This window comes from Hippoglossus stenolepis, chromosome 16, assembly GCF_022539355.2.
Source record: "Hippoglossus stenolepis isolate QCI-W04-F060 chromosome 16, HSTE1.2, whole genome shotgun sequence".
NCBI lineage: Eukaryota > Metazoa > Chordata > Actinopteri > Pleuronectiformes > Pleuronectidae > Hippoglossus > Hippoglossus stenolepis.
The window spans coordinates 2,429,420-2,456,613 of NC_061498.1; the positions used below are offsets into that span (position 1 = coordinate 2,429,420).

Here is a 27,194-nt window from a genome sequence, read left to right on the forward strand (position 1 = left end):
AGACCACACACAATGCGATAGTAGTTATAATATATGAACTTATAATACACTTAACACACACTGTAGTTAGTTTCATGTTTTGTGCACAGATGTTTTTCATTGCCGCTGCAGCTGGATGAGAGAGGAGGCCGTGGTCCGGAAAGCATCACTGCTCCCATCTGCTCACTTCCTGTGTGTGTGTGTGTGTGTGTGTGTGTGTGTGTGTGTGTGTGTGTGTGTGTGTGTGTGTGTGTGTTTTGCTTCAACCAGGGTCATTGGGCTGGAACTTTTCTGTCATCACCCACGAAACTGAATCCAAATCGTCGTGGTTGTCACATGAAAACCTGACGTCTCAACTTTACCAGAATCAACAACGGGTGGTTTTCATTCTACTGATTAGTCTCAGAGGGATTTTTTACGGTCCAATAAAATTACACTGAACCCTTTGAGAATATCCACGACAGCAGGGAGGAGTGTGTGTTGTTGTTGTGTGTTGTGTAACGGGACATGGAAATGGAATCAGTGTGTGTCTGAGCACTAATCCGGATATTTACGGGGGAATTTCGTTTCCGGGGGGGGAATGAGCAGAGGCAGAGAAAATTTTAGAAGCTGACCTGTGTCTTTGTCTAATGTCAGGATCGCGCTGAACAGCTGTAACATTTCTATAATTCATCCAACATCTGGGGTGATAACGATGGTTTGTCCTTGAGATTCGTGGCCGTGAACAGAAGAGCATCGACTCCTGTTCCAAACAAAACTGAGCAGCTGTTACTCTCCAAACTCAAAGGGATTACAGATTACATAAGAGGCTATGAGAGCACCAGCGGGGGTGTACCACAGAGACCACAGTGACGACATCAGGAGCCCCAATGAAGGGAGTCGCCCCGGACTCCAACCTGCACTGGAAATCAATCTCCTGGCTGAAGAGTGTCCACCGGCCTCAATGCAGTCATCTATTATCTATCTATCTATCTATCTATCTATCTATCTATCTATCTATCTATCTATCTATCTATCTATCTATCTATCTATCTATCTATCTATCTATCTATCTATCCTTCTATCCTTTTATCTATCTATCTATCCTTCTATCTATCCTTCTATCCTTTTATCTATCTATTTATCCTTCTATCCTTTTATCTATCTATCTATCCTTTTATCTATCCTTCTATCCTTTTATCTATCTATTTATCCTTCTATCCTTTTATCTATCTATCTATCCTTCTATCTCATCTATCCTTTTATCTATCTATCTATCCTTCTATCTATCCTTCTATCTATCTATCTATCCTTCTATCCTTTTATCTATCTATTTATCCTTCTATCTATCCTTCTATCTATCTATCCTTCTATCTATCCTTCTATCCTTTTATCTATCTATTTATCCTTCTATCCTTTTATCTATCTATCTATCCTTCTATCTATCTATCTATCCTTCTATCTATCCTTCTATCTATCTATCTATCTATCTATCCTTCTATCCTTTTATCTATCTATTTATCCTTCCATCTATCCTTCTATCTATCTATCTATCCTTCTATCCTTCTATCCTTCTATCTATCTATCTATCTATCCTTCTATCCTTCTATCCTTCTATCCTTTTATCTATCTATCTGTCAATCAACACAGTAACACCACTGGAAACACAGTGTCACACAATGTGTGTTTTCTTTCTATCCATCAATCCCCAAAAAATTAAATCAAATACTTTAAATCAAAGCTTAAAACATAATTGCGTTTTCGGATTTAAGCCAACTTTACTTTTTATTATTGTAATGGGGGGGTCATGTTTAAATTTATGTCACACATTCATGTTCTTGTTTTATTTATTCTTTTACGACTGTTATTTTATTGGAATTTATGTTTTTTTTAATGTATTTTACTTGTTTATTTGTGAAGCACTTAGCAACTTTATTTTGAGAAGTGCTATACAGATTTAATTATTATTATTATTATTAATAATCATTTTAGTACTACTACTAGTAGTAGTAGGGGTAGTAATATTTATCCAAATAACTCTACTAAATAAAACAGTGTGTGCTCCATGTACAAATTCATTTCAAACACTAAATAATTACAGTTTGCAGAGGATTCAGAAAATCTTCCTTTATGAATTATAAACCTGTTTTAATTATATAGTTAATTATAATGTGTCTCATTGGGACATTTGAACGCAGTGATGGTGTCTTCAGGTGTCACAGAATGGCCGCGGGTCATGTGGTCATGTAGTGAATCTCCAGGATGTTGGAGCAGGAGGAGGAGGAGGAGGAGGAAGAGGAGGAAGAGGAGGAGGAGCGAACCCAGGAAGAAGGAGGTGACAAGTCTCGCGTTGCTGCTGCGACCGTCGCTCAGATTCACGGGAGACGCGGAGGTTTCAGGATCGGAGGCTGCGTGAAGAAGGAGAAGCGAGTAGAAACTGTGAGTGATCTGAGGAGGAGGCTCCGGGTGATGGTGACGGGAGCGGACAGGCTCCTCCGGCGGACCGAGGAGGTGCTGAAGGCTGGAGCGCGTCTCCTCCGGCTGCTGTGAACGTGGGGAGAGGTTTTCTCCTGGAGGTTGCAGAAGAAGGAGGAGGAGGAGAAGAGAGGAGCAAGGGGTTTGAATCCTTCATGTCTGCTGTGGTCCTTCGGGCCTGCGGTCGCTCGGCCGGACACCAGCTCCAACGCGCACGCACCTCTGGCACAATGTCAAGGATGCTCCGAGGAGCGCGCACCGCAGAGGCAGCAGCATGACCGTGGACACTCGGACACAGGACACGGGTCAGTAGTGGGGAATCAAACCACCGATGCTTTTCACACACAACGCTTCAATGGCACCGCTTGGACCGCGCGTATTCTCGTGCTCTCCATCGACGTGACACCGCTGCGTGCGTGTGTGCGTGTGTGCGCCCGGACGCTGCTGCCGCTGCACCGCTGGATCCCGCAGCTGCACCGGGTCCGAACCCAGAGCAGTGAAGGGGCCAGAGGTTGTTCCAGTGCGGGGAACCCCCCCCCCGGAGCCCCGCCGCTCCGCGTCACGCCATGGATGACTCGGGGATAATTCGGCGCCGGAGGCTGCAGGTGAGGCTGAGGAGCTTCCGCAGGATGAGCTGATGTGTTTCATCTGGAAGCGTCTTTCTCTTTCTGCCCAGATGTTTTCACACAGATGCTTCACAGGTTTACTGGTGACACGTTACTGGGATTTCTCACTTTTCAGTAGGAATCCTCCCTCTGGCACCGAGTGAAACCTACTATCACACATATACAGGCTCTAATACATTATATTTAATGTTTCATGCTGACTCTAATGTTGATTTTACATTATGAGCCACTTCACTGCCCATTAAAACCATCAGAACCAGTCTATAGGGAGAATATAACTATATATTTGCTTAGGGGATAAAAACTACGCATGTAGGACTGTGACTAAATATATTTTTTCCATTCACCAGTTAATCTTCCAATCTATATTCTCAAATAACCACCTGATCTAAATAGTGATGGAGTCGGATCAGATGTGTCAGGGAACTAAACCATTTAAAGTAAATCACCTTCTGCTCAGAAACCGACTCTATTATTCAAGTAATTGTGAATTGATCTCCTATATCAGAATATCTGTGACCCCCCCCCATCGAAAAGCTTTTCTATAGGTGTGTGTGTGCTGATGAGTGCACTGCAACAAAAGGATCCTACTGGTGCACGTCTCTGTATTTAGATGGATTTGTGTTTTTCACATATCATCACTATGAAGCCTTTTTATCTTATTTTTATGCAGACTCCTGAATTGTCACTAAGACTGATACCTTGGAGGCTGATTATCAAAATTAGGGTAAAATAATCCCTGATAACGATTTATTGGCCGTTTAAAAGAAATTGGCAATGATTCCAAAAAGGTCTTTATTAAATCCTTATGACAAGCAAATGTTATTGCAGCATTTTATACAGAATATTTTACCGTTTAACCCAAAAATCTTTGTATGAATAACTAAATAAAATACAAATATATATAGAGCTCAAATTAAGAGAAAGGATTTTTAATGTAAACACAAATAATTCTATAAAATAAAATCTCTCCCATCAGCAAACATGAGTCAGTACGTCGGTGTGAGGCTCATATCAGCTGATATCAGCCAAATGCTACACGGGCCGGGCTCTGATACACTGAGATGACGTGTTCCAAGGACTGTGTTCATCCATTATGAAGCAGCCTGCTTAACCACGGGTCTTACACCCCCCTCCATCTTTGTGTGATTCAGTCAAGTGAACTGAGCAGAGATGAGCAGCCTGCAGGCCGGGTGGAGCGTCGCCTCCTGTGGGCCTGTGTGCACGTCACTGTGTGTATGATGGTTTTTTGTTACCACAGAAGAAGAAGAGGAGCGCTCTGAGGAACACTGACCCCGTTATGAAGAGGGAGGTGTGGGTGGGGGGTGGAGGGTGAGGGGAGTGGAGGTGGAGGATGGATTAGTGCAGAGGTGTGTTGATGGTTCCGTGTCTCATCCTCCACGGCGTCGGCTCACGGCCCGGTGATGTACGACAGGAGCTGAGAGAGCATCCATCACAGAGTCCGACTCACAAAAGCATTTTATAGATACAGGCAGTGCAGGTGAATGATTTAGTATCGGGTGTGTGTCTGTGTGTGTGTGTGTGTGAGAGAGAGAGTAGTTAAAAAGGTGTTAAGCTCATTTACATGGACTTTCCCCCATATGTGTGTGTTTCCTCAAATTGTGTGTTGATGGGTGATTGGCTGTGGTCGTCTGTCCCGTGGGACTCATTCCAACCGTCACTCTCTCTGTCTCACACACACACACACACAACACACACACACACAATCATTCTCCCAGCACCATATGGTGACACAGCCCCCACAGTTGGGGTCAGGGGGGTCACACCCATGATGCATTGCCTCAACATGACTAACGTGAAATGAACATCTCTGTGGGTCTGTGCTCTCGGTGACACTGCAGCGCTCCGTTTGGCTCCAGGACAGTTTGTCCTGTTACCAGAGAGCAGCAGCAAATATTTAGAAATAGCACTTTTTATTAGCGCTGCATTAAAAACTACATGACATTTGATTTAAAGTTAAGCTAATGAGATCATTGTGTTTACAGGCAGCGTCTTGTTCTGACTATTCTGAAGATTGGAGTCCGTGTAAACGCAGTCATTGTTTTCAGAGGCCTGAAGTTCAGGACATCAGGAATAAAACATGTTGTGGCTGAACGATAAATGAAAAGCACCAGACCCTCATCGCATGCGTGACGGTCATGAGTCATCCCCCATCAGCCCCCTGCCTCTCCTCTCCCTCACATCCAACGGCCTCTGCTGCAGATGATGACTGGTCCACTCTCTGTCTCTTGGCAGCGCGGCGCTCTTTGATTGATCCCTGTTGTTCGTCTGCAGCTCCGCCCGGCACCATTTCTCTCTTTTTCTCGGCGCGTCCACAGAATGATTGGACGGCTCGGCCTCGTCCAGACGGAGCAGATACCATTTCATTACCGCAGCGGCGTTTGATTCCTTTAGTGGAGGCAGATGAGAGCAGATTCCGGCAGGAACACGTGAACCCACTGGCCCCTCGAGTCTCTGTTATGGTTTAACTCCGGCATCAAACTGACTGACTTTACCGTGCAGCAACCCAGACATGTCGTGGGATCAACATAGAGACAGAAGGTTTCTAACATCTGGACACGAGAAACAAGCATCGTCCCAATAATCGAAACCTGCCTGTAATCATTGAATCATTGGTTTTATCTGGGAAGTTGATTATTTCTAAGGTTTCTCAAGCGTTTATTCATTGGTATGAAACAATCTACTTACTAGTTCCATAAATCTGTCTGTATGTCGAACGCATATTTCACAACTCGTTCATCTTAAATAATAATAATAATACATTTTGTTCATGGGCGCCTTTCATGAGACTCCAGGACACTTTACATGTACAAATAATACAAATAAAAACAGATACACAACAATAAAAACAGACCAAACATGAACACACACAATATTCAACAACAGACTAATAAAAGAAACAAGTAAATACAAAAAAAACATAGACAATGGTATCAACACAAGAGAAACACAACATTACAAACACACACGTTTACAGACTCTGCACTAAGTAATTTAGAAACCAGATGTTTTGACCTCAACACCCCCCGATGTTCAACCCAGCGTTGCATTCTGGGACCAACGAGGATCACACACATTAACGTAGAAGCACCAACCTCAGTTCACCCCCCCAGCCGCAGCCAAACCTGGATTAAAAAGAGCAGCCGTCAGGAAGGGGAGCAAATATCCTCAGATTCAGTGGAGCTGTGTTGTTTTCTGATCTGTGATCGTTGGGCCTGTTTGCGACGGAGCCTCCCATCTGCTGTCCGTCACCCTCCACCACCGCCAGACTCCATCAGCCGAGCTCCGAGAGCATCTAGCTGTGAACCCGGTGACACGTCGGCAGACACAGTTTTGTCTCTTCTTCTCTTTGAACAATGCGATGTGTTGACGTTGGAAACGCAGCCGTGCGACCCCGGCGTTCTGACAGACTAATTATACCACAGGAGAATTAAAGTCAGATTGTGTCACAGGACGCGGAGCGAGGATCCTTTTTCCTTAATGATATCTGCTTGTTTTTCTGCCGTGTGGAGACGACGTGAGTCTGAGCCACAGACTGGTTTGCTCTCGTTCTGGTCCAATGACCACAGACGAACTGGGAAATGAGTTGTCTCTTACTCACCTTCTTCCAAATGAAAGTGGAATTGAGGATTAGCAGGGAAACGCCGGCAGATGTTATGCGACAGTGTCAGACTTAGGAAATGTAGTAATGGAATTTCTGCTCGGTTAATAAAGGCCATGACATTTGAGGATTTAGGAAATGAGCCACCGTATGAAAGGGATTTAATCGACAGTCTGTTGATCCACTTTCTGTATTTCAGGCTCTTCTTCTTCAGGGAAACACGTCACGAGAGGAAGGAAGCTTGGTTTTCATTGTCTCTGTTTTTATTCTTCCAGCTACAAAGAGCCGACAGCTTCTCCATTAATCAAGTTTGAATACATTTTACATGACACCCGACTCATTTTGAAAATAGCCACGTCCTCCACAGATGTTGGGATGTGCTTCTAGATTCTATATTTTGAATTCAAATGGGCCATTACAGGAGAGAACATCCCCCCCCATCCCCCCCACGTTTAAATGAACATTTAATTTGTGAATAAAAAGCGACGGCCCTGCAGCCACAGAGAGACGACTGCACTTTGTTTAATGTGCCAACGGGTTCTTTTTATTGTCCGGACATGTCTGAACTACAAAGGGCCCGACAGAGGGACATCAGACAGATCTGGGTTCAGACATGAAGAGCTATCGTCTGCTCTGTTTGTGCAATGCATCTAGATGTTAATGTGTATTTTGTATACTTGTTTTATGCTCTTTGTTTATTGCTCAGCACTTAGCAGCGCTGCACAAATGCAAGGATCATATTTTTTAACGAGTAAATAGTCTTTTATTTATGTGTTTACATGCTAACGCTCGCTAATTAGCTCTAAACACAAACTACAGCTGAACCCGATGAGAGTGTCTCTAGCGTTGGACACGTACAAATGTTGATGCTTCTCCTTAAACAGATGATTGGATCACTAACGTTGAGACAATTCATCCTGAGGTGGACGTGAAAGGTTGTAAAGACATTTCGCTCGAAACACGTACACGTCACAGTCACTGGGGGCGCTAGAGGGAAATGGGATCACCTCAAAATTCTGCACAAATCTTCATGGTAATTTACCAGCTGTAGAGATACTGGGTGCAATGGAAAAGAATTATTGCAATGAATAGAATATGAATCTATTGGAGGATCTCCAGCTGTTTTCTCACTCGGACATTTGAGCTCTCACATGCTGCCCCTCGAGAGAATGTCAGGAGATTATCCGGAGTTCAGTGCAGTCGTTAGAGTCTCTATCCCCAGTCTGCATGTGTTTGGACTGTGGGAGGAAGCTGGTGCATCTACAGAAAACTCAAGAGAACACGGGGAGAACATGCAAACTCCACACAGAAGCTGGAATTGAATCTGGAACCTTCTTGCCACTTGTTTTCCTCACGGGGAAGATGGGGGATGAATATGAAGACAGTTTTATTCAACACACAGTTCTATGTGGTTGTGTTTGGAGTGAACAGCTTCTCTGGGTCTTGTCGGGGTTTATTTGTACAGTTAAACCTCCTCATCGCGGAGGGAGGCCTCCTCTTGTAAGTCATCTCCTCCTCTGCTCTGACGGCTCAGGGTCAATTAGCCTGATCAATGAAGGACAAAGTGAAGGGGGGGATCAATGGGTTGAATATTCAGTCGTCCTTGTTAAGAGGGATTTGTCTCTGTTAACACGTAAACCCTCAGGACCTGGAGTCAAGTCGCTCTGGAGCTTGTAAATGGCAAGATTATTATTTTTCCTTCCTGTCCTGAGTGTTTCCCGCTCCGCCCGGTGTCGTGGCTCCTCGCTGCTCGGCTCAGGTAATCGTTATCCACGACATAGACTTGACCTTGTGGACGGACAGCTTGAAAACACTCCGCCGCCGCGTCGGAGGTTTGTTCTCGTGTTCAGAGCCTCATTGAGCCACAGTGTGATGCGTAGTTTGTTCTTCAGCGGAGATCAGTAGTGGCTGGTGCACACAAACAGAAACACCCACACACACACGATGCTGAAGGCCAGAAGACTGCAGGCTCAAGGATAAGGCCTCGTCGCTCTCTCCTCCCGCCCTCTGCTCCACCCTTGTTTACACCGCACCCCCCCACCCACTCTCTCTATCTCGGCGTGCAGGTTTTGTAAACAGCCCGACTGTGCTGGCATGAGATCTGGCTCCGCTCACACTGTTTTCATTCTGCTGCTGTTTCAGCCCAATGTCCCAGTGAGAGGGAGAGGGAGATTAATTTTGGCTTAAATCATGTCGAACGTCGGCTGGCTTGAAAACAAACATTGATGCAAATATGTACTGTGGGTGCAGGCGAAGATAACCAGGATATATTCAGGTCAGATTAATTATCACTGGTGCAGCGTCCGTTCCAAACCTGCCAATTTGGAATGGGCGGTTTCCTCCGTCTGTGGTGATGCTGGTTGCAGCTTTTCTTTGTGAAACTGTAAAAACTGACCTGCAGAAATTGAGCCGCAGCAAATAAAGATCTGCTGCTGAGCCACAAAACCCTGAAACCGAACCGGCGCTGCTCAGCGTTCGATGAAGCTCGACACAGTTCGCAGAACTTCTGAAATTATCACATGTCCAAACCAACATATAACTTCCTTAGGCCTTTAACAATACACACCGATAAGATGAAGGGTTCTCTGGGCCACCTACAGACAGAGAGACAGACAGAGGGAGAGACAAACAGACAGAGAGACAGACAGAATCCTGTAATTACAGCAGCTTTTCTGAATCACCACCTTCTCCAGATCCCCAGAGGCCTCTAAAAGCCCCAGTAGGTGAGCTGTATAACTGAGTAACACTCACTTAGCACCACCCTGCTCAGCTGCTGTTGTCGTGGGCTACGTGTCAATCTCTCTGTTTTCACATGATGAGTTTTCAGGATCATTTCTCCTTCACTGGAAAATCTTTGTCACGTTTTTCTACATCGCTATAATGTGAACGATTGTATTTTTCTGTACCTGATCTCTTTTTCTTTTGTTTTCTTTGTCTTTCTTCCAGAAGGATTTGCCACTGCCTCGCAAGAACAGCAGGTGGGTGTTACCTTTATTCATCCCTCCCTCTTTCCGTCTCCCTCCCTCCCTCCCTCCTTCCTCCTCTCCCTCCTCTCTCCTCTCTGGGGAGAGTCTGGGTTCCTCCATGAAGAAAAACAATGACTGAAGCTTCTGTGCTTCTGGTCATTCGTCAACAGCGTCTCTCTGCTCCTGAGCTCACATCAGACTGGCAGGAGTGTCTGAGTGTGTTCGTGTGTGTTCGAGTGTGTTTGAGTGTGTGTGATGTGTGTGATGTGTGTGTTTGTGTGTGTTCGAGTGTGTGATGCTCGTGTGAAGGAGGAGGAGGAGGAGGAGGAGGAGGAGGAGGAGCTGGGAGCTCTGGATGCTGTCCATGGTGCTGAAAGCCATTCTGTCCTTTCCCCCGTCTCTCATTTCCTTTTTCTTTATCTCCTCCTCCTCTCTTCCTCTCGCTCAGTTATTAATCCTGTTTCTGTAACGGTCTCGATTCCACCCCCCGACCTTTCAGCTCCCCTCTGCCGATCCCTCTTCTCTTGCTTTCTGTCTCCCTCGTACGCACTACACGTGTTACAGCAATGTGCACAATTTATAGATTAGGATTCTGAATAAAAACACCTGATTCGTTCACAAAATATGAACATTTTTATAGATTCAGCTATTCAACAGTATGGCCAACACAGTGGAACATTTTGCATTTACCTCAGAGCCAGATATATACCACAGGAGGTGGTGGAGACCAAACCTGAGCAAGAAGGAGGGTGATTTATTTATAGTTAAAACCATCAGAGGGACAAAAACATGACTAATATTGCTCTGTGAAAATTATATGAAGATAAATATTTTCACAGTGGTCGATATTGATAATTGTTATGTGTTATACCTCCTCAACATATTGACACGTATTTTGTAACGATAAGAAACATACTGCGATGATTATTGATATTGTTTTATTGCCCAGCTCTAATCTGAGTACTCGCTCTGTCACTACGTAGCGTTTAGAAGAAATGAAGATGAGGAGTGTATTAAAAAAAGATGGCGTCGTAATGGAGGCTACTCAAGTGCTTAATCTCTTTGCACAGTAGTAAATGTAAATATTTGTGTGTGTGTGTGTGTGTACTGTGTGTGTGTGCGTGTCGTCACAGCCCACTACCTCCTTCTCCACTCCCCCCCCCCCACGCTGCCCCGTCCATCTTCTCCGCTGCCTCCTCATCCTGAGTCATCGTGGGTAATCAAACGTGAAATGAAACAGCAAAGCATCTCTGTTTGTGTTTCCATCTCGCTGCTATTTCTCTCTCTCTCTCTCGCCGCCGCGTTTCCAACTTTACCATCAGGCCCCGACTGCTCGCTCTCTGCCTCCGTAGCGTCACAGCCCGTCTCCCTCTGCAGGACGTTATCGGCCCAGCATCCATTATGGATGAGCCCGGTGGAGCTGGCTTCACGTTCAATCTGCCTTTCACCAGTAAACAATCAGATTGTGTGTGTTTTCATTTTCTTCCCCGTCACTTGATTCCATTCAGAATCCGTCTCATTGTTATATAACAGCTCCCAGAAGTGGTGTTGTGTCTCTCTGCTGAGATGAGGTCTCCTCCCTTTACTCTCTCTCCCTCTCTCTCTCTCTCTGCAGTCAAGGTTCTGGTTCTTTCCGTGGACACACAATGGCGTCAGAGGACAACACAACATTTAGCATGAATAAATCAAAACATTACACCGTGTACCGGCCTTGAGAAAATTACCCACAATCCCACAATTCCCCCTTTCTGTTATTCCTCATTAAAAAAACAAAACCACCCCACCTTCGTCCTTCCCTCCCTCCTTCTCTCTCTCTCTCTCTCTCTCTCTCTCTCTCTCTCTCTCTCTCTCTCTCTCTCTCCCTCTCTCTCTCTCGTTCTCGGCCACACTCGCCCAGACGCACATCTCAAGGTTGTGCAGACAGAGCCACCGAACACGTTGCATTGCGATGACATCCTCTCAGCGACCTGCTGCTTTCTGACTCCCTCACCGCTCCACTGCTGCTGCTGCTGCTGCTGCTGCTGCTGCTGCTTGTTGCTCAGAGCGACGCCTCGATACTAAAACCAGCAGCATGTTCCGACGCACGAAAAGGTAAGAGAGCAGGGCGAGATCATTCGGCCTCCGAGTGACGTGACTCTTGTTTTCCGTTCTCCTCCCTCTCGGTCTTAGCTGCTCGGCCCGTTTCCCTGTTCAGCTACAGGCTCAGTAAACATTACAGAGGCTCGTGTGGGGGTGGAACTTGGATTTAGGATTTCTGCTCAGTTCTGTTGATGAGATTCTTAGTGGTTCTTAGTTTATTGCAGAATATTGTCATAGTTCATGGTTTCCAGGTTGGGTTAACTTAAATGAACAAATATAAATCGGTACAAAACTCTGAACACATTAACATAACAAAATCACAGTATAAATAAAAGCTATCACATATCTCACACTGAGTCCAGAGCTCCGGCCCTGATGGTTCCCGTCCTCTAACTCTTCATCTCATGTTATCATTAAATCAAATTCTATCTTCGTCGTCTAATCTGACAACATTTTTTTGGAAAACTAATCACATTCCCATCAGCCTCAGCTGTACTCGGTGTTTGATGCTAATTGGCCAACATTAACATGCTTTTATGCTAAGATAATGAAAGGAAATGCAAAACATTACACCTGCTGAACATCGGTGCTGTGTCATTGCATTACTATGAATATTTTAGCGATTTGACATTAGCATTTAGCTCAAAGCAGTTTGTGCTTAAGTACAGTCTGACAATTACTCACATCGTTTCCCATTCATTAGCGAAACTGTGGCAACCTGCCTAATATTCTAATGTTCTAATTATAATCTGCCAAAGTATAAAGGATGGATGAATCACATTTTCTAATTTTATGTAAATATATCTGAGCAATAGACTCATTAACAACATGTTTGAAATGGAAGTTTAGTATAAAAACCTTGAGATGGAGATTTATAGCTCATTTAATAACTGTATCTGTGACCCTGGTTATGTGTTTGTTGACGTTAAAGTAACGTTAAGTTGCTGTGACTCATCATAGTGACATTTAGCCGGGCTGCAGTTTTTACTGATTCACCGTCCGATCAAACCCTGATTACATGAGTCAAAGATGAGTCACACAACAAGAGACGGAATCTTTCTGATTCACCGACACGGAGAGATGTTTTTCTGAAGTTGGGTTTTTCGGCTGGTTGTTATTTGAAGCTTGTATCTCGCTGAAGTTTCCTTGTGAAACTTAAGCTGCTGCTTTCAGACATTCGCTGAACTCCGGATAATCTCCTGACATTCTCTCGGAGAGGCCGAGTGTGAGAGGCTCTGGACTTTCTCTGGAGTTTCAAGAAGAATACTAATATCTCAGGATAAAACAAAGCGGTGCGATACTTTTCTGAATCCCTACCACCTGTAGTCCCACAGTTATGAAATGATCAGTATTTTCCTTTGTGATTTAACTGATGCTTTCAGTCACTCTCATGTCGGGAGTCTGTAAATGTGAGCTGGCATTAAAGCCCCAGGGGCTTCCTCTTCGGCGGCGGCAGTAGTGACATCACGCTGAGTCTCGCAGAGTGACTTCATTGTCCCCTGCTGATCGGGGATTAAACCAGAGACTGGCTGTGGCACACCTGAGCCCAGGCACGCAGGCGAACAGATGGATAATACTGCAGAGGTTTCACCTTTTTTAATGCTTACTACCCTCCTGCAGTGGTGCTCACACCCAAGAGGAATAGTTTTAAAAAATCTGGGGCAAACAACAGCTCACCTGGTTGAGCGGGCGGCCCATGTACGGGAGCTTGAGTCCAAGCCCTTTGCTGCACGTCTTCTCCCTTCCACACCTAAATCTGTCCTATCGCATAAAGGCTCAATGCTCAGAGAATAACTTCAAGAAATGTATTCAGTGCACGGAGAGAGAGTTCCCTACAGTTGCTGAAACAGTTTATTTCTCAGCTGCGACGACAACGAGATCACGAAGCAAAGTCTCAGCCGGGAACGAGCGAAGGGGAAAAAAAGTGATTAAGGCGACGGAAGAGGAGGAAGAAGCGGGGGAGGTTGCGCAAGAGGTGAAAAGAGGAGAGGCTGAGATGGAGCGCAGGGCCCTGGGGTGATCTCTGTGTCGGCTCCTCCATTAGGGACCAGCTCGCTGAGGTTACGTGAGCAAGGCCGACACGCAAACTAGCTCCGAGTGCCTCTCTCTCTAATTCTGTCTCTTCTCTTTCGTTTTGTCCTCCTTCGTTCTCCTTTCACTCGTCCGTCTGTATTCCTCTGCACGTCAGGGTGGATTAAGAAAAGATAGAAGTTGGCCTTGGGTTTTACGTCCGTCAGAAAAATCAAGGACCCGTTGTTTGCAAATGTGTTTTGATGATGAATCTGTAACGTGCGTCAGATGTCGCATCAAAAGCAAAGTGGAAACACGTTTAGGGAATTTCGTTAATTGGCTGGAAGTTAGCTGGAAGCTCCGACTCAGCTGCTCTGTGCTGCGGGGCAACGGTGCACAGACACACACACACACACACACACACACACACACACACACACACACACACACACACACACACACACACACACACACACACACACACACACACACCTTCTCGGTAACTAAATAAGCCATTACACTTCACTAACCCAGTTACGTGCAAACCAAGGAAGGTCAGAAAGAGGACGAGGCACCTGAATCAAAGTCTTAGCTTCTAAAAGCCACAGCTTTTCTCAGGAGGAGCCCAGGGTTCGATACACACACACACACACACACACACACACACACACACACACACACACACACACACACACACAAAGGTGCTACATCCACCATTAGCTGCTGATTTCAGTAAAGGTCTCCGTCCTGTTAGAGTAATGGGACTCTTATTCTCTTTGATGCTGCTCCTCTCAGGGCTCAACCCGTCCTCTCTTACAGGAGAGCACGTGTGAGGACACAGACTTCCCGACGGCACTAAATCCAACCCGATATGACAGATATTGCTACAGTCAGCTGTTGTGTAGTTCCCTCAGACAGAGACTCTACATTTCAGACTATTACCGGAAGAAAAAACAACGAGAAAATGGAGTTCCGTCGGGGCCGAGGGGCTTTGAAGTGCTGTCAGGGATGTTTGAGACTTTTCTCCTCGTCGATGTGTTAGTGCAATCGGGTGCAGATCTGAGCTAAGTGAGGACAGTGTCTCCACCTCGGGTCCTCGACACGACCATTTAGCTTCTGTCCGCCCCTCTTACTGCTGCTGTGACCCAGTGGACACGATGCTTAGGTTTAGGGACTTGTGGGAATAGGAATCAATAACCTGTTTATTTACTGTTACCTCGCTGTTCACGGTGTAAAAGCTGAAATGACTGTTTCACTAATCACTTCATCAACAGACAAATACAAGAGTTTAGAGCTGGCACATGCAGGACATTCACCATCTGTGTAGAAGCATCGACTTAAAGATGGAGGACGGATTTCCACTTAATTCAGTGGAAGCAAGAACCCGTTAATTTTGGTGCAGATCCAGGAAGTTTTTTATGATTTTTATAGGTCGTTCACTGACATTTCTACTTATTTCTCAGAGGATAATTCACGCATCTTGATTTTTAAAAGAATCTTGCATATTTAGGGGAACTGATATTTAGGAGTTTGTGCAGTCGGGTGCAGCTTCAATGGGACTTTTGGGAAGTCTCATTTCAGTGGTGATTAAATAGAGTCGTAACAGCAGATATTAATCTCCTCTCTTTTCCTCTGTGTAGGTTTTGTTTTCATAAAAACTGCTTCACGTCCCAGTTACCCACTTTTGTAAAAACTAGTTTCCTTTTATCCGATACCAGGTGTTTGTCTGACATTGTTCCACCGTCCGGTGTCATAAATTGTGTCCTTCCTCTTCTCTCTGATTCTCTTATCTCACTCGCTCACCCCCCCCCACAGTGACAGGAGTGTTTCCTTTAATGAGCGGTCCTTCTCTCTGGTCCCTGGTCGCTGTTATCAGAAGCCTCCCTGCTGCACGCTGCGTAGCAACAAGGCCTCATGTGACCACATCTCCCTCCACTCCTCGCATTGTTGTGGACGCCGGCTAACATTTAATTTGGTCTTTTGTCTCTGGAATTGTGTCCCAGTCTTTGTAAAACTTCACGACAGTAAAACAAAAGAGATGCTCTCTAAGAAAATAAGATATTTCTCTGTTTCTGCACCCCCTTCCTCCTCCTTCACCCCTTCCCTGATTTCTCCCAGTCGTCTTTTCCACCAACACACCAGTGATTTATTCAGCGCTCCCCTTTCTCCGGTCACCTCTCCCCAGGCTGCAGAGGTAAACAAACTTCTCGCCAGCTTCTTTCTTCTTTCTCTCTGCCTCCGCCTTTCTTTCTCTTTGAAGCACTCTCTCGCTCGTAGCCCTGCTTTCTCTCTCTCTCTCTCTCTCTGCTGCACCAATCTCTCCTCCACTCCGCCTCTCCTCCACTTCCATTTGACTTTGTGTATCACTGCTACATTTGTGCAGTCTCATATGAACGGGTGCTTTGGTCGGATCAATATTAATGGTCCCCCTGCTGTTGGGTAGAGAGGGAGGAACATGCAGAGGATGAAGGCTCCGGTTTGTCTGGCTTTGTTAGAGCCATGATTTCCCCCCCCTCGGTGTCATCTGCTCCCAGCGAACAATACTTCCCCATGTACTCCTAATGTGTGTGTGTGTGCGTGTGTGTGTGTCTGTGTGTGTGTGTGTGTGTGTGGGGAAGAAATTGGGTCATGTTTGCCTTGCTCATGTGTGGGTGATGAGCACCACTGGGAGGCTTTCAACCTGCATCTCTAATTCTAGTTTTTCTCCCCCAGTATATTTCCATTCAGTTTGCAGTCACCCTACGAGGATTCACTTTTCTTTTTCTCACTTTCATGTAATGGCCGGTGTTCACAGCTCTCTCTCTCTCTCTCTCACCGTGATAAAGTTATTTGGAAACCAGTTCACTTCCTTCTTCTGTTTGGATTTCCTAGTGTAACAAAGGGCCCCGTTCACGCCTGGTGTTACAATGTGGCCCCACGTGCGTCTCATAATCAGATCTCAGCTTCCCGCCCTATACGCAAATATTTGATTTGCTGTCTTTGCTGCCATTTTTTTGTCACTATAATGGAGATACACAAGTTTCACACCATCTCCTTCCCTATTCTCCATCTCTCCTCTACAACCACAACAGCCAGTACAGCCCAGTGCACCCCCACCTATTGATCTTTACTGACCATCTCGTAAGAAACAGGCCTCGGGCTTCCACCCCTGAAATCTGCACTGTGGATGTGGAAAGTAAAAACATGTCAGCTTGTTTCTACATGGTAACATACTGACAGCTGTGTGTGTGTGTGTGTGTGTGTGTGTGTGTGTGTGTGTGTGTGTGTGTGTGTGCAGTCAACCTCCATTGATTTCCTGCAGCACTGAGAATCCATTAAAAGTCCTGCTGCTTGGTTTTTATTAGTTTTACTCTGTCCTTCCCTTTACTAGGAGGAAGCACACACACACACACACACACACACACACACACACACACACACACACACACCACACACACTTTGCATGTTGATTACCCTATTTTAATATGTAATAATAAACACGAGGCATGTTGTCCATGCCAAGAAGTTAGGAGGGACCAGAATATCCTCACTCCTTGCACAAGTACAAGTACACACAAGTACACACAAGTACACACACACACTGAGTGATATCAGCAGGATCCGGTTGTGTGTGTGTCACACTGAGATTATTGCAGCCTCAGAGAAACAGGTTCACAGCTATAAAACAATGTCCGGATGTAATTGATCCAATTTACAAAGTGTGAAATGGCCCGATAGCAGTTAGTGGACCTGCAGGTTAAATGCCCCCCCCCATTGGCATTCGTGATCACTATCCATAAGACCTGTTATAGATCTGATTGATCAAGGCGTCCTGCGACCTGTTAACATAATGAAAAGAGGCCGATGAGACGAGGCGCTGTTTTCTGACCCTGTTGTAATATTTTGATCCACTGAGTTTACAGCTTTCACTGGGTCCACCAGTATGAGCGGACTGGGTTTGAACAGCCTCGTGTCATTGGCTGGGATCTAGTGTCTCCTGGTGGGAAGGGAGCTCCGTGTTTATCAGGTCATCTCAGCAGCGGAAAAGAAACAGAGACGAATGCATAATTTCGTTAAAAACGTAACTTGACTTGATTGCATCCTCTCTTTGGATCCATAAGAGCCTTTATACAACTTTCCTTACATGCAGCCTTCGCCACCAACAACCGTAGGCTCTCAACCAACTGGTTTGATCATTTGATTCATTCATGGACAAATCGTCAAAACTTTGTGCGAGGATCTGGGTCAGAGAAGAACCCACTCAGTTTTTTTTACTTTCTTTAACATTGTGAGATACATTTTTTACCATTTTCCCAAAATAATATCTGGATTTTGATGGAAAAACCCGGCACCTGTAGGGAGCTGCTATAAATGAGTGTGTGGGTGAGGACTGTGCGGTGTGAGCTCTCCTGAGTGACGTTCTATTCAAGTTTGTGTAATTGTGAAATCCCTGGAAGATCATTCATTACTTCAATCAGCGGAGACATCATTCATATCCAAATGTGTTATTTAATAAGCGGTCGAGGTGTTATCGTCTTCACGTGTCGATCCAATCTCAGTCTTCTCACGTCTCTACACCGCCGGTGAATGTGTGTGTGTGTGTGTGTGTGTGTGTGTGTGTGTGTGTGTGTGTGTGTGTGTGTGTGTGTGTGTGTGTGTGTGTGTGTGTGTGTGTGTGTGTGTGGTGGAGGTGGTAGTGTCCCACTTGGGGGACCAACCCCTCTCTTCATCTGACCGCGGACATGATGGTGTTGCTGTTTGCGTTTGTTCTCTCCTCTCTGTTTTTTATTTGCATTTATTCATGCCCCTCACGTCGCCTCGGAGAACAGGAGCACTCTGTGCCGTGCATGTTTAAAAAGCCTTTGAAAATAAAAAAAACAACGGCTGCAGAGCGAGAGTTCAAACAGAATAAGTGTGAATATAAAAAGGTTGTTTAACTCGCGGCCTGACGCTGAGGATGTGGTACAGTAACACCGTGTCCACGGGCACATCTGGAGTGACTCACCGCGGTTGTGACGGCTGCAAAGTACCTCACACACAATTAAGCTGATTCTCCTGCGTTACGTTTATTTTCTGCAAACACAGTCGATTCTTTCACCGCTCTAATCTTTCTCCTTTCTTCTCTGCTTGTTGCCGCTAATCTCTCCAACTTCGCCGCTCTTTCATCTTGTTCCACCCGCTCTCCCCTCGCCTCTTATCTCGGCCGAGGGGAAGCAGACAGGGATGAATGACGGAGGAAATTGAATCCTCTTTATCGCGGTGGTGCTCCCACAGCGAGCCACTCATTTGCACGCTTCGCCTGCACATATAGATTTGCACCCTCACATAATAATCTCTCTCTTTTCTCTCTCTCTCTCTCTCTGCAGTTGTCGTGCAAGCAACAGGAAAAGCCTGATCCTGACCACCACCTCGCCCACGCTGCCTCGCCCACACTCCCCGCTGCCACTCCCTGGACACCTCGGTACGTACAGTCAACATCACGTTAGCTATGAGCTTTTTCAGAAAGGTTAACAAGTTTTGGGGTTGTCCGTCCCTCTGTATGTAGCATTGTGAACACGATAACTCAAGAACATCTTCAGGGAATATCTTCAAATTGGGTAAAAATGTTTGCTTGGACTCGAAGATGAAGTGATTCCCTTTTAGTGATCAAAGGTCAAAGGTCAAGGTTTATGTGACCCCAGGAAGCACAATTTTTGCCTTGTGAACACGATATCTCAAGAACATCTTGAGATTATATCTTCAAATTGAGCACAAATCTTCACTTGGACTCAAAGATGAACTGGTTCGATTTTGTCTCATGTTCTTGTGAAGGTGATATGTCAGGAACACCCGTTGGAAATGTTATTACATGTGACACAATCACTTGGACTCAAGGATGACCTGAAGTCAAAGGTTGCTGTGACCTCAAAAAACTGTCTCTTTGCCTTTTGACCGTAATATCTTAGGAATGCCTTGAGAGGATCCTTTCAAAGTGGCATCTTGTCATCTAAGAAGAAAACAAATAAGCCCAGAATGTGGAACAGTTCCACGTTTGACCTGGTTAAGTTTTAAGTGTTTAACACGACTTGACTAAGGTGCTTGTTGCTCGTATTCATTCATCATTGAAATGGCCGTCAATCAAAACTCTCAGTCCATCAATCAAAACACCGACATTAACGTCCACAGAACAGGACACGTACAAATCTCCGGCTGCAGAACGTTCATCAGTCTAAAAATCGATGTCAGGCCTTTATGGTCTGGAAAAACAATCTAAATCAATTTCACCCCCTCAGACCTGATAATTGTGAAAAAGTCACATTGTCGTATTGAACTCAGAATCAGATGAGGGGGGTTTTCATTAAATAACAAAGCTTGATTTTGTGTTTGTCACATGTTCCTGTACAGTGGTTGTGTGTCTCTCACTGTGTTTCTCTTGTGGCCCCCCACAGGAAGCAGCCCCCTGGACAGCCCACGGAACTTCTCTCCCAGTAACCCGGCTCACTTCTCGTTCGCCTCCTCCAGAAGGTCGCTGCCTTTAAATCCCCACATGTTACTGAGCGTGTTTACTCCTGCTTGTGTTTACGACTGATCTGATCTCAAGTTATGTTTATATCAGAGCTGGGAGAGAGAGCGGCCACATCCACACTTCTACGTTTTCATTTAAAAACACACAAAACTCTTTATGAGTTTGGAAACACTGCTGGACCAGTTTTAGTTTGAAAACTCAGGGGCTGCGAGATATTTGGAAACAGTAGATGCTCACAACCTCTTGCTGATTGGGTCTTTTCGGTCACGACGTAGCGTTCGCTGATTGATCAGGCTCCTTTCACCTTCTGGAAGAAAGCTACCGACATTAGCCTCGGCTTCCGGTGTAGAACACAATATGGAGAATCTGTTTCTGTTGGAGGTCTCACACATCCTGGGGAGCGAGGAGCCTCTTGTAGCACTCGCAGGTTCTCGCAGCGTAACAGGCTGACTCACGTGGAGCCCGACGGAGCCGAGCTGTCACGTTCACGGCGCCTTTGTTTATTCAGGCTGCTCTGGTGAGGAGGCAGACTCGGGAGCTTCTAAGATATTCGTCAGGCCTTCGTATGGAGGCGTCGCAGCTAAAGGCCCCTGCCCCTCCTCAGTCAGACACAGGGTAACTCTGGAATCCTGCCCCTCCTCCTGTAAATCCTCCGTCCTCATTTATTAAACTCGTCTGCCTGTCGCTGTGTGATGCTGACACACAGGATGTGGGTTTTGTCTTCCAGTCACACTTACTATCTCACTACTCGCAATAAAAAACCAACTGGTTTTAAAGTTAAAGTTTTTCTTCTGAACACAATCAAGCTAATGCTGCATTGTAATTATGAAATTGTGTTTATGGCAGAGTCTGAGAGTCGCATCGGGCTTTTAACTGATGTAACGTTTGTGTTTTCTCTGCAGAGCGGACGGACGCCGATGGTCTTTGGCATCTCTGCCGTCTTCTGGATATGGCACCAACACCCCTAGCTCAACGGTAAATCACCTCACTCCCGTCTTATTTCTTACATCAGCAGTTTACAAAAGAGAAAATATCCAATGAAAGAAATATCTGCATCTGAGTCGAGTTATTCTCACGGTGCCTGACCCTCCGTTTCAACCCCCGCATCATTCGTTAGCAGCCTTCCCTTCAGATTTAAGTTCTACACTAACTGCAGCAGGTTGTCACTTCCTATTTTTTTCTGCGGGTGTGTATCTTGTTGCGTAACGTCCAGAGTCCTGGTTCCTGCTCCTGGATGGAGGAGGGGAGGGAGGGAGGGAGGGAGGGAGGACAGCGAGGAGGGGAAAGTGACGAGTGCCAGGACGGCGGGATGAGAGGGTCATTAGAGATGAGAAGCTGGAATTAGATGAAGCACATTCTGCTCCAATGTAATTTATCACATCCTTAATTTAGCACGATGCTATTATTAGAAACAAAGAGATATTTTATTGAAATGAACGAAGTTTATTCTGAACAGAAAATCCCCTGCTCACGAAGTCACTGCACAACTCAAAGAAATAACGTCAAACAAAAATGCTGAACGACACCTTTGGGGTAATAAATGTTGTGGGCAAACGAAAATCTCTTTAAAACATCATCTACTCAGCATCTGGGTGAATTGTGACGCAATAAAAAAAGTGCTCCTCTCAGCGAAAGTCTGCTTCAGTTCGCTCCGGAGACACTGAGGTGCTGAGGAAAGAAGGAGAGCGATGGATGATGTTCGTCTGAGTCACAGATTCACGGATCTAGTTCATTAACGTCTCGGCTCCTCGAGGACCAGCCGCTGTAACGTTGGTGATACTGTAGTAATTGAGCTTTCAGAGCATGAAGAGCTGAAGTTATTATCAGGTTGATGAAGATTAATTAGGATAATGTGCTGGAGTTTTGGTTCATTAACTTTCTGGCACTTTCTCTTTTTTCTCCTTCCAACTCCTCCACCCACTCTCTAATATTTTTCCCTTCCTCGTCTGCCAACTCGCTCCTTCCTCTCCCCCGTCGTCCTAATCCTCTCCACGCCCTCGTCTGCTTCCTGTTCCTCCTCCTCCCCTCTCTGCTCTCGCCCTCCCTTCATCCCCCTCTTCCTCCTCCTCTGTCGCTGCAGTCCTCCAGCTCGTCACAGGAGCGGCTGCACCAGCTGCCCTCCCAGCCCACCATGGACGAGCTCCACTTCTTGTCCAAGCACTTTGGCAGCACCGAGAGCATCACGGACGATGACGGGGGCCGCTGCTCCCCCCACATGCGGCTGCGCTCCCGCAGTCTCAGGTCAGCAGCAGCAGAACCCATGAGATTAAACACTGCTCTCTTTTTTAAAGGACACTTTGGGAGCAGATTTACGGGGGTGACCCCTGGTTGATGTTGTTTTTGCTGTTATACAACCTCTCGTTTTATTTTCCCGTTGTAAGCTACAGAGAATGACCTTATTTAAACAGGAAGACAGCAAAATGTACAAATAAACCCGGCAGCTTATCTAAGCTATAATACATCTAAAATAAATCAATCAAACCTTTGGAGACAACAGTTAAAGAAAGTTTAGATAATAAAATACATACAATCACCCCTAAAAATGTACTAAACAAAATAGGATAAGATATCATCTTCATCTATAACTATACTTCTATAGAGATTCAGTAATGTTGGTTACATAGACTGTAGGTAAAGTTTATAGCTGCCAAACGTGAAGCCAAAACATATGTGGCTGGCTGCAGTAGAGGCCCCACCACCTCCATGTTAATGTTTGGGACAGTCAAAAGTCAAAGTACACGTGAAATACATTTTACTAAACAAATTTTAGTTTGTTCTTATCATGTTCTGTTTCCCCCTGCAGCCCCGGACGCTCGTCCTCCTGCTACGACAACGAGATAGTCATGATGAACCATGTGTACAAAGAGCGCTTTCCAAAGGTAACACACACACACACACACACACACACACACACACACACACACACACACACACACACGTTTTTATGAAATATGATGTTTATCGTAAAACAAATCCTTAAGCCTCCAAAGCATAAACCTGATCATTCAATCCTTCATATCTGCGACTAATCCAATTAATTCAGAGCTAAAATATTAGAAAACACAAAAAAAGGGGGATTTAAATGTTATGATTGAATGTGTTCAGATTGAATGTGTACGAATGTTTAATATCATTCATCCAAACCCAGTTAGAAACGAGCCATGGAGGCTGTTAAACCTCCACAAACAAGATTATGTGACACTGCCAGGCCAGACGTGTTTCAGGGAGAATATTACGTTTCTCCACAATGCTCTTAAAAGCTGCCACGGCTGAACGGCCAAATAAAAAACGACTTTCCCTCCTTTGCCTCATTCTTCTCCCTGTCGCTGTCTCGGTGGGCTGAGGGAGGTTTTTTAAAGGAAACAGGCTGAAAGCTTCCTCAGTGAGAGAAATCCAGCCTTAGGAAATTGTTATCGTTTGGAGTTCACTCGAGGTAGAAGCTCCTTCGGTTTGTCCTCACACAAGTCAGATAGAAAATAAAAGACGCGGTGTTGAAGTCGCTGTGAATTAGCAGCGTCACACTGTCTGGGCCACGGAGGAAATTACTTCCCGAACTTTTTTTGTCCCGTACCTCTGGCTCCTCTAAAGAAATCCAATCCTTTCTTCTAGACGTAATCTCTTGTCATTTCCCCTCCACCAGGCCACGGCTCAGATGGAGGGGAGGCTGGCCGAGTTCATCCACGCTTTCTCTCCCGAAAACGTCCTGCCGCTCGCTGACGGCGTCCTCAGCTTCATCCACCACCAGATAGCCGAGCTGTCCAGAGACTGCCTGACCAAAGCCCGCGAGGGCCTCATCACCTCCGTCTACTTCTTCGAGCTGCAGCAGAATCTGGAGAAGCTCCTGAATGACGTGAGTGTAAAAGATGTAACGTCAGCACGAGTTCAAGCACGGCCGATATCAGACTTCAACACTGTTCCTTCTTATCTCAATTTCTTGGTATGTTAAAGGAAAACTGAATACTGTATTATGATATTATACCATACGATCTGATGTACCTTCATTGATACAGGTAATTTAACATTGACACAGCAACACAAGGGGAAAAATAAAGTAAGAAATAAGAATAGAAACTAGAATCTAGAGTAAATTTGATAAAAATTTAAAAACTGTATATCTACAAAGATAAAAGTTGTGTAACTGTGCAGATGCAGTATGTGCAGCAGTGTTTCTTGCCTTGTGGATTCTAGACTGTCGGCGCTGTGGCGTTGTGGCGTTGTGCCGTCTGATTGGCTGACGGAGCCCCTCGAGCGCTTTGAGGCACGTGGCTGAATGTGCTCCGGAGTCGCCTCGGCTCAGCGGAGAGGCGATGAGAGCGATGATGGCTTTTAGTTTCCCCATCATCCTCTTCTCCGTCACTGTCCACTTCCACCCCCCCCCCACCCCCCCACCACAGTCTGTGTGTGTGTGTGGACGTGTGCTGCAGCTGTGGAGGTTTCTCTCAAGTCTTAAATCCCGATGCCTTTATTGGGAGATGAGATTGGAGCTAATTGAGCTCATGATTTTAGGGGAATTGATAACAGGCATCGGGGATTTTCATCAGCAGCTCAATTTTGACGGCTTGATTAAATCGCAGTGATTAGTTTGTGTTGCCTGGTTTTTGGTTTGATCGAGTCTTTCGTGATCAGGAACTCTCGTATCTCTACAGCTTCGAACACTCACTGTGTCAGTGAAACCAAATGTTATCGTATATTCATGTACTTTATTAGACTTTCTCTCTCTCTCTCTCTCTCTCTCTCTCTCTCTCTCTCTCTCTCTCTCTCTCTCTCTCTCTCTCTCTCTCTCTCTCTCTCTCAGGCCTTTGAGCGTTCAGAGAGCACCGAGGTCGCCTTCGTCACAGAGTTGGTGAAGAAGCTCCTCATCATCATCTCGCGACCGGCTCGACTTCTGGAGTGTCTGGTAAGATAACACACACAGAGTGAAGAAGTTAGAAAACTTTGTGCTCATCCTACCTGGTTTATCTGCCATGAAGATTTTATTGTCAATGTTTTGATATTAATGAAACAGAATACTGTTCACGAGTGTGGTTTATATATAAGTTTGAATGATTTCATACATTACATTTAGTCTATTTCAGAAACGTCACAATCATTACACCCAAGTTCAGTTTATTTCAAAATAAAAGATCTGTAATTCTGCCTGGAATAAAGCATCACAGCACCAAAACAAACGTTGTGCTTTTACGTTGTAGAACAAATTGCTGAAGAGGAAGTGATTCCATGAACTGGAATTGGAAAATTGGAGATAAACCGTCAGACAAACACTTGTGGAAGTAATTTACTAAACTGCAATATTTAAAAATCCTTCATCTCAGAACATCTCACAGTTGATGTTCCTCTTGCACCTTAAAACAAATCCATTCTTCTTGATACAAACTTGAGCACGGTTACTTTATGAGCCTTTAAGCACCGCGGCGTATTACACATCAGGAGCAGAAAATCCCAACAAGCAAACACTGATCTGTACGAGTTGATCCAGGTTTGTCTGGGTGGCGAACGTATTTGCATTTAGATTAAAATTTGCCCTGCCGCACTAACACCAGGCAGCGGCCCCCTAATGCTCGGCTGCCATCAGGCCTGACTCACTCACACTGTAGCCGTGGTGTCACTTAAAGCTGGAGGACGCCAACGTGTGTGTTTGTGTTTGTGTGTAACCCAGCGTGACTCTGTTTCATAACAGGGTATCAATCTTGTGTCCTCCAAGATGAGTCATGCCACCCTGACGTGGGCTTTGATTATAAATGACAGCTGAGACGGAGACGTGGAGAATCAATTCAGCGAATCAGTCCCACCCTCGTTTTCTGCATATCGCTGCGTTTGGATTATGTTCGGGATCCGTTGCATGATTTTGGCGTCGTTAGTGATTCAGCTTGTCTCAGCGGCGTGGAGATGCATTAGAGACACAATGACTGACAGTAGAGGGATTTGAATGAGATGCTTCAGGTCTGATTGGATTAAGTTAAGTGGGTGTCGTTAAGCATCTTATGAGGAGCTGAAGAAGCTTGTTCACTTCCACCTCCTCCTCCTTCACGTTGAATCAGGAGGAAGAGGATGAGGATAAAGTTTAACAGTTGCCTAATAGCCTGTAGCCTGAGTTTCTGGTACTTTCCAATTCCTTCTGTACCCCAAGATGTTCACTTCCTGTCCCCACCTGCAGTACTTCCTCCTTCCATCAATGGTGCCTGACTCCTTTATTTCCTAGCCCCATCGTATAAGCAAGTTTTTAAAATACGTCTCAGGAGGGAACATGAGACGAATCCTGGAGCCGCTCCAGAGGCAGTGAATCGTGAATCGGCTCCTGGAGGCCGACACGGAGCCTTTTTAAATCAATCAGCTCCTCAATCTAAGTTAATGTTAATGGAGGAAACTCAACAAAAAGAAATTGCTGCTTGACGACATTATCGGTTCAAGTCTTGATGCTCTGGTTTCCAGGAGTTTAACCCTGAGGAGTTCTACCACCTGCTGGAGGCGGCGGAGGACCACGCCAAGGAGGGTCATCTGATGAAAACGGACATTCCTCGATACATCATCGGCCAGCTGGGACTGACCCGGGACCCCATTGAAGGTGAGGAGGACTCAGAGACGCAGATTTAGAAAGTGTTAAGATGTTAATTCAACTGTCTTTAATTCGATCCGTCATATGTCTGTTTCCAGAGATGGTAAACCTCGAGAGTTACGACAGCGAGGGACCACTAACGCCCGAGACAGACGACTCAACCGAGGTGAGACTGGTTATTCCTCAGTCTCATCAATTCTTTAAAGCTCTCCGTCCTTTTCCACATTCATCCATTAACTTCCTGCCTTCTGCAGAATGACAGCATCAGCTCCGGCCGGCCAGCGTCTGCTTCATCTGCTAATGACTTGGCTACAAGCTTTATCCACTTTATTCAGCTAATTTATGCTGAGGTACAAAAAGAAAAACAGGATATCCCCTCTAACGTTGGGCGTTCGTCCAACTGGCTGAAATTAAGAACTGA

At 45.4% G+C, this 27,194-nt stretch overlaps 1 protein-coding gene across 3 annotated transcripts in view; it reads left to right on the forward strand.

The window, feature by feature from the left end:
• Positions 1-2,816: 2,816 nt before the first annotated feature.
• LOC118123782 (microtubule-associated serine/threonine-protein kinase 1) overlaps positions 2,817-27,194 on the forward strand; it is a 34,811-nt gene continuing 10,433 nt past the window's right edge. The window contains exons 1-11 of one of the 3 annotated variants that reach the window (XM_035181373.2): positions 2,817-3,038; positions 9,628-9,659; positions 19,082-19,176; positions 20,144-20,219; positions 21,123-21,195; positions 22,301-22,461; positions 23,024-23,099; positions 23,861-24,070; positions 25,016-25,117; positions 26,650-26,782; positions 26,872-26,939. In XM_035181373.2, coding sequence (XP_035037264.1) covers positions 3,000-3,038; positions 9,628-9,659; positions 19,082-19,176; positions 20,144-20,219; positions 21,123-21,195; positions 22,301-22,461; positions 23,024-23,099; positions 23,861-24,070; positions 25,016-25,117; positions 26,650-26,782; positions 26,872-26,939 — 1,065 coding nt within the window. In that variant the 5' untranslated portion in view covers positions 2,817-2,999. Of the gene's footprint in view, positions 3,039-9,627; positions 9,660-11,544; positions 11,739-19,081; positions 19,177-20,143; positions 20,220-21,122; positions 21,196-22,300; positions 22,462-23,023; positions 23,100-23,860; positions 24,071-25,015; positions 25,118-26,649; positions 26,783-26,871; positions 26,940-27,194 lie in introns of those variants that run through there. The other 2 variants (XM_035181374.2, XM_035181375.2) reach the window with 2 other exon arrangements.